Source organism: Oratosquilla oratoria, chromosome 23 (assembly GCF_046742065.1).
Source record: "Oratosquilla oratoria isolate Oo_2021 chromosome 23, ASM4674206v1, whole genome shotgun sequence".
Lineage (NCBI taxonomy): Eukaryota > Metazoa > Arthropoda > Malacostraca > Stomatopoda > Squillidae > Oratosquilla > Oratosquilla oratoria.
The window spans coordinates 53,742,969-53,753,820 of NC_134799.1; the positions used below are offsets into that span (position 1 = coordinate 53,742,969).

Here is a 10,852-nt window from a genome sequence, read left to right on the forward strand (position 1 = left end):
TTCTAATCTTTCACCCGTGTTAGCTAACATTTACATGGAATATTTTGAAAGTACTTTATTACCTAAGATTAAACCACCTGATATGTTTTGGTATCGGTATGTTGATGATATTTTTACACTATGGAACGATATGTGGGGTTCTTTTGATGATTTTTTTGTTAAATTAAATAATTTAGCTAAGAATATTAATTTCAAGGTTGAATGGGAAGAAGGAGGTCGAATCCCATTCCTGGACATTTCGGTCATAAGAGACCCGGACCAATTGTCCTTCACTGTGTATAGGAAACCTACCCACACAGGTAATTACTTACATTTTTTTTAGCCACCATCCGGATAATATTAAATCTAGTGTTGCATCGGGTTTATTTCTCAGAGCCCTTAGAATTTGCAGTCCACAATTCTTGCAAATAGAATTTGATATAATTAATAAACAACTCTCTAACGTAGGTTATTCGGAATGGTTTCTAAAGAAAGCCCTACATAAAGCCAAATCCAACTTTTATAAGCCAAGTAACTCCAGGGAGAAGTTTAAATGGGGTAACAATAACATCATTGTACCATTTAATGATTTTATCAACTCGGTCTCCAAACTTCTACCTAATAATCAAATCAAATTTATTTACAATTATCCAAACAGCATTTTTAGAAAGGTAGTTAATGTACACCGGAGGGATGATGTGGACCAAAACTCCGGGGTATATAAATTGCCGTGTAAAGACTGTGATGATGTGTACTGGGGCCAGACTGGCAGGAATTTGTCCACGAGATTAAAGGAACATAAAAACTCCATAAAATATGGACAAGTTAACTCCGCTGTGTTCCTTCATGCCAGCCAAAAAGACCATAGATTAGATTGGGATAATGCATCAATAATTTATAAATCACACTGTAGCTATAGAAGAAAAATTGTAGAATCTTCTCTAATAAAACATTATCCTAACTTTAATACCTCTAAAGGCCAGTGGCCCCCAGATTGTATTACCAAGTTAGCGGTCAACAAGATCATGTCTAAAGCGGTTGGACAAAATATCACCCCTTGTCCTACTTTGACCCGACCATTTCAAGGGCATGTGACCTGAGCCCCCCCCCCACTTTCCTCATCCCCTTCTATGTACCCCTCATTTCTTCATATATACTTGTACCTTAACCTTATGTAAGCATTCTGCTGAAGAGGACTACAGAGAGTAGTCGAAATATACAGTTTCTCTGTACTTTCCGTTATTATTTCTCCGATAGTGGGTTAACAGTGATCTTTTACAAGTGTGTTATAACATACTAGTTTCCATATATATATATATATTTATATATATATATATATATATATATATATATATATGTATGTATATATATATATATGTGTGTGTGTGTGTGTGTGTGTGTGTGTGTGTGTGTGTGTGTGTGTGTGTGTGTGTGTGTGTGTGTGTGTGTGTGTGTGTGTGTGTGTGTGTGTGTGTGTGTGTGTGTGTGTGTGTGTGTGTGTGTGTTTGTTTGTTTGTGTGTGGGGGGGGTGAGAGAGAGAGAGAGAGAGAGAGTGTTTGTGTATGTATATATATATATATATGTATATATATATATGTATATATGTATATATATATGTATATATATATGTATATATATATATATATATATATATACACACACACAAAAGACAAGAAAAAAATATTGAAATGTTTGCATCTTCGTTGTTGAATTATTCATTCGTGCGAAGCTAGATGCTGGGTAAGGGTCGTTGGCTGTTGGTGCAGCAACGTGCGAAGCTAGATGCTATGGTGTAGTAGAAAGTCGTCCAATTCGGTGGTGGCGTGGAGGGGGCGGGCGTCGTGGATGTGTGATTGCCTCGTAGTGCTGGACGATGCAGTGAGCAATGCAGCGAAGATCAGTTGCTTCGTAGTAGGATGCTGGATGATTCAGCGAAGAGGGATTTTTTTCGTAGTGCTGGACGATGCAGTGAAGCAATGCAGCGAAGATCGGTTGCTTCGTAGTAGGATGCTGGATGATTCAGCGAAGAGGAATTGCCTTGTAGTGCTGGACGATGCAGTGAAAAGGGTCTGTGCCTCGTAGTGCTGGTTTGCAGCGAAGATCGTAGAGTTGGGAAGTGTTTATGTTCGACCGGAGTGCAGACCTCTGATATATTTTTTCAGCACGTGGAACCCGCTAATCCGTAGCCGCTGTCGCATAGTTGTGGCTTCGGAGGAGTTAGTGTTGCAGAGTGGATTCGTATCTCACTGCTGCCCACCTGAATGTAGATTTTTAGATGACTATCTACATTGAAGGGTTGGTGAGGCAAACAACGAGAGATGTTTTCGCTTTAATGTTCCGGTCTTCTCTGTCTCACAAGTAAGTGCAACCTCTGAGGAAATATCGGGAGTTGCCAAAATAAATATTATATACAATATGTACAAGTGGTGCCATATGCTGATCGGAAAAAGGTTTGTAGAGTCGATTGGCGTGGTCTATTGTCCTCACAGGTGTTCGGGCGTTTACCGAAAAGGCCTGGTTCTCTGGTCACTGGAAGTAATGACGCGTCCATCGTGAGTCAGATCCTGACACAATGGAAAATATCTTTAGAGTTGGTTGAAGATGTTAAAAGTTCCTTCTCATTCCATATGCGTGCGCGCTAGACATCTAAAGGATTGATTCTTGCTTTCAATCATCTTGCAACAGAATTAGATGAGTGAAATGAGTTTAAACAGGATGAGTTGAGTTGAGAGGAGTTTATTTGACATGAGTTTACTTTGATGAGTTGAGATAAATTGAGATGAATTAAAATGATTTGAGATGAGTTGAGATGAATTGAAATGAGTTCAGATAAAATGAAAACAGTTGAGATTTTTACCATCTCTCCCTTCGCTGGTATCATCATCATCTTCGATATTCAGCGTAGCTGCCATCTCCCTTCCATGCCTAGCGTGCAAATGCGTGCACGCACACATAGGCTACAACTTGGTACCCCGACATCGTCGCCGATCTCCCATTGGACGGTTCATTGTTGAAGGACCCAGGTCACCAACTTTCCGGGCGACATCTTTTTGACGAAGAGTAGATTCTCTACATTTCAGGTCAACCACCTGCGAGAACAATAAGCTCTCCCGGCGCCCCTCTCGCCGCCGTTCAAGTCGACGCGAAGAAACCTTTCTCCTTTTTTTTTTTTTTTATAATATGGCAACAGCCTACTATCACCATGTTTGGCAACATTTGTATAGAATGTAGAATTGAATGTTTCTGGTAGCCCTCCGAAGTTTGAATGGAGCTTGCCGTGTATTTGTAAGTCAGAACAAAGACTGGCACATTAAAGCCATTACTACCACCAGCCTTTCTTTATCCATCAAATGTAGAGTTAACCAAACAATCTACAAGATGAGCTGAGGTGAGTTGAGATGAGTTGAGGTGAGCTAAGATGAGCTGAGGTAAGTCGAGATAAGTTGAGATCAATTGAGATGGATTGAGATGAATTGAGATTAGTTGAGATGAGTTGAGATGAGTTAACATGAGTTGAGATGAGATCAGGTTATATGAGATTGCCTGAGATAGAATTATATGAGTTAAGATGAGCTGACAGGAATTAAAATGTAACGATATGGGTTGAGGTGAGATGAGATTATCGTAAATGAGTGCAGATGTGTTTAAATTAGTTTAAATGAGTCGAGATGAAATGAGATGAGACAAGCTAGATGTTGAGAGAGGAGGAAAAGAGAGTGAGTGAGAGTGGGGAACTTATGAATGAATAGGTGAATGAATGAGAGGATGAGAGAGAAAAGAGAGACAAGTGACAAGGGGACAGGAAGTGGAAAGGGCGAGAGTTGAAATGAGCTAAGATGAAATGAATTTGGATGAGTTCAAATGAGTTGGGATAACATGAGATGAGTTTAGATGAGGCGAGATGAATTGAGATGATAGATGTGAGTGATTGATTGAGTGATTAGGTGATCGAGTGATTGAGTGATTAAGTGATTAAGTGATTGACTGTGTAAGTGTGGAAGTGGGAGTGGGAGTGGGAGTAGGAGTGGGAGTGAGAGTGAGAGTGGGACTGGGAGTACAAATGCCAGTGGAAGTGGGAGTAGGAGTAGGAATGGGAGTGGGAGTGAAAGTGGGAGTAGGAACGGGAGTGGGAGTAAGAATGGCAATAGCAGTAGCAGAGGCACTGGCAGTGGGATTCTGTGTACAGGAGTGGGTGTGGGAGCGTGGGTAGAGGTGGAGTAGGAGTGGTAGTGGGGGTGGGAGTGCAATTGGGAGTGGGAGTTGGAATGACAGTGATAGTGTTATTGGCAATAGCAGCAGTAGGAGAAGGAGAGGGTAGAAAGGTGGAAAGACATAAAGGAGGGAGGAGAGAGACAGGATAGGAGGGAGAGAGGGAGAGAGGGAAAGAGGAAGGAAGGATGGAAGAGTACAGAGAGGGAGAGAGATAGAGCTTGGGCTCTCGATTAGAGAGTCCAGATGCAAATGAGAGCCGTGGTGGAAAGATGGACGCTTCGCGTTCTAATTCCTGGAAGAGGAGGAGGAGAAGGAAAGGGGGAGAAAGAGGAGGAGGGGGAGAAGGAGGAGGAAGAGAAGATGGTGGATCAGTACTAGGAGGAGGAAAAAGAGGAAGAGGAGGATAACGAGGAGGAGAAGAAAGAGGAACAGGAAGAGGAGTAGGAAGAGGAGGAGGAGACGAGGAGGAAGGAGTTAAAGAAGGAAGAAAACGAGGAGGAACTGGAGGGAGAAAAGGAGGAAGAAGAGGAAGAAGAGGAAGAAGAGGAAGAGAATATGGAAGATGTGTAGGAAGAGGGAAAAATGAAGAGGAACAGAAGAAGGAGGAGGAGGACGAAGAATAGGATGAGAAGGAAGAAGATAAGAAAAGAGAAGAATAGGAGGAGGAAAGAGAGAAAAAGGGGGAGGAGGAAAGACAGAAAAAGGAGGAGGTGGAAGAAGAGAAAGAGAAGTAATAAGAGGAACATGAAGAGGAGGAAGAGGATGAGAAGGAGAAAGGGTAACAGGAAAAGTAAAGGAAGAAGAAGAGGAAGGGGAAGAGAAAGAAGAGGAGAACGAAGACGAGGAGGAGGAATAAGAGGAAGAGGAATATGAAGAGGGGAAGAGGAGAAAGAGGAGAAAGGGAAAAAAGGAAAAGGGGAAGAGGGCGATGGGATAGATAAAGTCGATAAGAAAAAAGAGGAGGACGAAGAGGAATTAGGAGGAAGAGGAGCTGAAGAAGAGGAGAAGACGCGGACAAGGACGAGGAGGAAGAGGAGAGAAGCAGTAACAAGTGGATGAGTAACAGGAGGAAGAGGAAAAAGAGGATAAGAAGAAAGAGAAATGGGAGAAAGAGAACAAATAGGAAGAGGAGGAGGAAGGGAGGAGGAGAGAGAATAAGAATAGAAGAAAGAATAAGAGAAGAAAGAAGAGGAGAAGGAAGTGGAAGAGAAGGAAAAGGAAGAGGATGAGTAGCAGGAAGAGTAGGAGGATGAGGTAGAGAAGTAAGAGAAACATATGAATGGAAGGAACTGAGAGACCATACGGCCTACACTAAGCAGTTCAATGTCCTTTACCATCTTTTATCCCAATTCATAAAGTTATCTCACCTTTTCTTATAACAACTGTTACGTACGTCAAGGTTAGTCTAAGGGGGGAACATACATAACATTTCGAAGTGAATGAATTTAAAGCATACAATAACATTTAACAATATTTATTACCAACTGACATTCCCAACAAATACAATTAAACTTAACATTAAATTAGACTTATCTTAAATTAAATTAACACTATTCAACTTGACCACTAGGAACTTGAACAAATTAAGAACTTGAGTACACAGAGAATTTGGTTCCTTCCGCAACGCCCTACGTTACCAGCACCGAAGGGATGATGAGTAGTCCGATTTCGTCTCTCGTCCACCAACACCAGGTTAGAAGCGAGTGTATTCAGCTTACAGCTGAGACTGACTCATGGGGCGGTGAACCCTCATTTTATAGGAGAGAGTCGAAACCTCAGGTGCTTCGAGGGTTTGAAGCCGGCTCGATGAAACATGGTGCGACGTGGCGGGGTGTGATTCAGAAGTGTCGTAGTGGTTGTTAGGTGGTAATAGGTGGTTAGTAGAGGTATACCTTACACTCCCCCACCATTAAGACGCCGCCACATCGGGATGTAGAGGCGGTGAGTGAGAATAAGATGGTTTATATACGGCTCAGGGTATCGGCCAACACGTTTTGGGATCCGGTGATATGGTGGATGTCTATGTTAAATGGTTGAAGGAACAGAGACCACCGAAGCATCCTTTGGTTCGAAGTTTTGTTACGGTGTAGAAAGGTCAGAGGGTTGTGGTCGCTGTATATTTTGAGAGGTTTTATGCTAGGTTGAAGGTAGCACTCAAACTTCTTGATAGCAGCCACTATAGCCAGTAGCTCCTTCTCTACAGTAGAATAGTTGAGTTGATGGACGTCTAGTTTTGCAGAGAAGTAGGCCACTGGGTGAAGAGTGTCTGTGTTCTCCTGGAGAAGTACAGCTCCAATAGCGACATCACTAGCATCGGTGTGGAGAACGAAGGGTTTAGTGAAGTCTGGTGACCGTAGAACTGGGTCCCTTGTAAGCATCGCCTTAAGATGTTCGAACGCGGCTTGACAATTTTGTGTCCACTTGTATGGAACAGAACCGCTGGTCAGCTTGGTGAGAGGAAGTGCAGCTTCGGCGAAGTTCGGGCAGAATCTCCGATAGTACCCTGCTATACCCAAAAACCTCATGAGCGCCTTCCGGGTAGCGGGAACAGGGTACTCCATGACAGCAGAGATGTTAGCAGTCTTGGGTCGAACGATGCCTTGCCCAACTTCATGTCCAAGATACGTCACTGTAGCCTTTCCAAAGCTGGTCTTGGAGAGTTTGACAGTCAGGTTGGCTTGGCATAATCTGGATAGCACAGCATCTACCTGTTGGAGGTGTTGTTGCCAGTCATGAGAAAAAATCAAGATGTCATCTAAATACACCCCCACACCCTTTAAGTCTTGCAATAGGTAGTTCATTGCCCTCTGAAAGGTGGCCGGACTATTCCTCATTCCGAAGGGCATAACATTATAATGATAGAGGCCAAATGGTGTTGTAAAAGCAGAGATCAATTTAGCCTCTTCTGTTAAAGGTATCTGATAGTAACCTTTCATTAGATCTATTTTAGTAATGTACTGGGCTGTTCCCACCTCGTCAATTAGGTCGTCAACGCGGGGTAATGGATATGCGTCAGGAACAGTTATAGAGTTGACTCTCCTATAGTCCGTACACAGGCGAAGTTGACCTCCCTCCTTCGGCACCAGCAGGCACGGCGAAGCCCAGGGGGATTGACTCGGGCTGGCCAATCCGTGGTCGAGCAGGAAGTTGACCTCACTCCTCATCTGCTCTCGCTTCTGGGGGTGGATTCTATAAGGATTGTGCCTAATAGGAGAAGATCCAGGTACAAGCTTCACGTCATGAGTGGCAATGTTGCAGATGCCGGACACATCTTTGAAGAGAGAGTCATATTTGTGAATGATTTCAGTTACATTATTGTCATGTTCATTCGTGAGATGACTAAGGTAGGGAACTAGGTTACCAAGTATATGCGAATTATCGGTAGGATGGGAGTCAATGTTCGGTAAAATCTTGTCAAAATTAATGTACATGGCATTATTAGGTGTACGAGACATAACATTAGGTACAGTATTCACCGCTAACACTTGTTTCTCATAGTCTAGTAGTGGGCTAGTGGTCTTATATGGTTTAATTAGGTTCACATGAATATGTTGGGTAGCCTTGCGACGGTCGGGTGTTGAAATTATATAGTTAGAATCTGATAGTTTCTTAGAAATTTTGTATGGTCCATGATATTTAGCGCCAAGAGGTGAACCAGAGATAGGGATGTATGCCAGGACTAAGTCCCCCTCTTTGAACTCTCTGACCAAGGCTTTTGAGTCAAAGTTAGTCTTCATTACAGACTGGGCATGAGCTAGGTTAGTTTTGGCAAAAGAACGAACTTTATCCAAGTTAGATTTAAGAGAGGTAATGTAATTGTTTACCGTGACTAACTTTGTAGAAGGTAAGGAGATCAAATGATCTTTGATGACCTTGAGGGGTCCTCTTACCTTGCGTCCAAAGAGCAACTCAAAAGGTGAGACCCCTAGGGATTCTGATGGTGTTTCCCTTATGGCAAATAGAAGAAATTGCAGGCCCTCATCCCAATCTCTGTCTTCCTCACAGCAGAACTTCCTAATCATAGATTTCATAGTCTGATGAAAACGTTCCAAGGCCCCCTGCGACTGAGGATGGTAAGCTGTTGATAGAGTTTGTTTAATACCGAGCAGCTTTAGAACTTCTGCAAATAGAACACTGGTAAAATTGCTACCTCTGTCTGATTGGATTTCTTCTGGGATTCCAAAGGTCGTGAACAAGTTAGTGAGTGTATTAGCAACAGTTTTAGCAGAGATATTCTTAAGAGGAAAAGCATCAGGGTATCTTGTAGTTGGGCTAAGTGTGGTGAGAATGTATTGGTTGCCTTTCTTTGTCTTTGGGAGAGGTCCAACAATGTCTATAATTAATTTACTGAAAGGCTCAAAAGGTACTTTAATAGGCTGCAATGGATATGGTGGTATAGTTTCATTAGGTTTCCCAACAATCTGGCATGGGTGGCAATTCTTAACAAATTCAGCTACATCTTTTTTCATGCCAGGCCAATAAAACTCATTCAGAAGGCGAAGATATGTCTTCCTTATTCCTAAATGACCTGAGAGACCTTGGTGAGCTACTTCCATTATAGGAGTTCTCAAGCTGGTGGGTAATACAATTTGGTGACATTCTGCCCAGGTGTCATCGTCTGATAATTGCGGTGGTCTGTAAAGTCTCATGAGGATGTTATCATGATAGTAGAATGATGGAGGATGTAGAATATCTTCCTTGGGAACTACTTTAGAGTGTAAGGGAGTTAGAGTAGTGTCATTCTGTTGTGCTTCTAATAAACTCTGTTCAGTGAATATTTGTGGAATAGCACTTGGAGGAGGAAGGGGTGAATGTGTAGGTGTGTCTTTTAATTTTTGGGATCGGGTTACCGCACAACTAGGGAACAAATTTGGCTGTTCTCGCTCTAACTCATCAGTAGGGTTATGCGTTAAGGGAGTGTCACTCAAAATTATAGGAGCAGGAGTTTGTACAAGTCCACCAGCTATGTCATTACCAAGAAGTAAACTACAGTCTGGGATAGGAAGGGAAGGTTGTTCGCTCACCGCCACTGTTACAGGTCCCTGAACAATGCCGCAGCTGAGGTGCACCCGAGCTAGTCTCAAAGGAAACTGGCTGTTAAAGTCATGGAGGTACACACTTTCGCCGGTATAATTGCTGTCTATACCAGGAACAGATGACTTTAGTATAACCGTCTGGGCAGCAGCTGTATCTCTCACGATACGAATGGGGTGCACCTCGCCACCATCCTCCAGAGACACGGCACCAAGTGAACGGAAAGGCTGAAAGATATCGGCAGTTTTACTGGTTGGCACAGGCAGAATTGCAGCTACAGGTTTGCTGGGAGCAGTAGTTTGTGACACTTTACATTTAGGGTCTGGGCATTGTTTTATGTGGTGTCCACGTCTTTTACAAAATGAGCAGGTTAGATTTGTTTTTAAATTACTCTGATCTACCAGCTCACCATCCTTAAACCCACTATTAGACTTTACATTATGCTGGAGCACTCTCCTCTCCCTGGTGGGCGAACGATGGACCAGGGAAAACACATCAGCCAACTGTGCGGCCTTAATCAGGTCATTTTCTCCCCTATCGATGAGGTGCATTTTGATAGAGTAGGGAATCTTTCTTATAAATTCCTCTAATGCTATAACATTAACAAGTTCATCAAAAGTATTAACACTGGCTGACTTTAACCACCTCTTAAGACCCCTTAATTTCTCAGAGGCAAATTCATGGTAAGTTTGATACTGAAGTTTATTAAGTGACCTAAATGCTTGTCTGTATCCTTCTGTACTGATTGAGTACGAAGCTAGAATTGCTACTTTAACCTCGTCATAATTAGTGTTATCGTCCACATTATTACATACTTTAAGTGCTTTATCAGACAGCTTAGGTTTAATAAGCCAAACCCAGTCAGGTTTAGGAATTTCAAAGTGTAGAGCTGTGGATTCAAATTCCCTAAAGAAAGACTCAGGATCACTATCAGGAAATGTAGGTATAAGCTTGACATACTTCAGCAAATCAGTCTTAGTTTTAGGAGAGTTGGCATTGTTTTGAATGTCTAATTGCTTAAGTTGAAGTTCATGAGCCCTTTCCTTTTCTCTTTCTTCTCTCTCCTTTTCTCTTTCTTCTCTCTCATAGTCTATTTGCATTTGTTGAGACATTAGCTTCACTTTCTCTAGTTCAAGTAATAGATTAGGATCTGAAGTCTGTAACGAACGTGAAGCTTCGAGGACATCTTTATCCCCTAAGTGAGCTAGAATTAGAGCACGTAGCTCATCTTTCCTTAAGTCAGGTTTGAAAGAGATATTGAAGGTCTTTGCTATATACTTTAAATCGTCCTTACAAATATTAGTCTCTTTGAATTCTTGGATCTCTGGGTTACCCACAAACTCAGTCGCTTTGAAATCACTCTGCTTAGCCATGGTTTAAATTTAAAAGATTCCGTACTCTATATATATATATATATATATATATATATATATATATAAGTGAAACCTGCTTAGAGCCTGGCAAGTTAACTCGAGAATAAGCTAAAGGCCTTACAGGTATCATGAAGTTTATCACCTGGCATAAACTTAAGTGGCAAGACCGAATTAGGTTCTTGCAAGGTACGTTCTACTCGTAACAAGCCAAAAGGAAACAGGGGGACAGCAGCCCACACTACTGTAAAACAAGG

At 42.2% G+C, this 10,852-nt stretch overlaps 1 protein-coding gene across 1 annotated transcript; it reads right to left on the bottom strand.

Annotated features, from left to right (window-relative positions):
* Window positions 1–6,152: 6,152 nt before the first annotated feature.
* LOC143037816 (uncharacterized) lies at window positions 6,153–10,598 on the bottom strand. Its single transcript, XM_076206373.1, has 3 exons — window positions 10,347–10,598; window positions 7,164–10,241; window positions 6,153–6,899 (listed from the first exon to the last, which is right to left on the bottom strand). Exons 1-3 carry the CDS (start codon window positions 10,596–10,598, stop codon window positions 6,153–6,155), a joined length of 4,077 nt encoding a protein of 1,358 aa, XP_076062488.1.
* Window positions 10,599–10,852: the final 254 nt, after the last annotated feature.

Coding starts and splice junctions, on each gene's coding strand:
- LOC143037816 (XM_076206373.1), bottom strand. CDS start 10,598: ATGGCTAAGCAGAGTGATTTCAAAGCGACTGAGTTTGTGGGTAACCCA. Junction 10,242..10,346: donor TATTACTTGAACTAGAGAAA/GTGAAGCTAATG, acceptor CTTCAACTTAAG/CAATTAGACATTCAAAACAA. Junction 6,900..7,163: donor TTGACGACCTAATTGACGAG/GTGGGAACAGCC, acceptor CACCTCCAACAG/GTAGATGCTGTGCTATCCAG.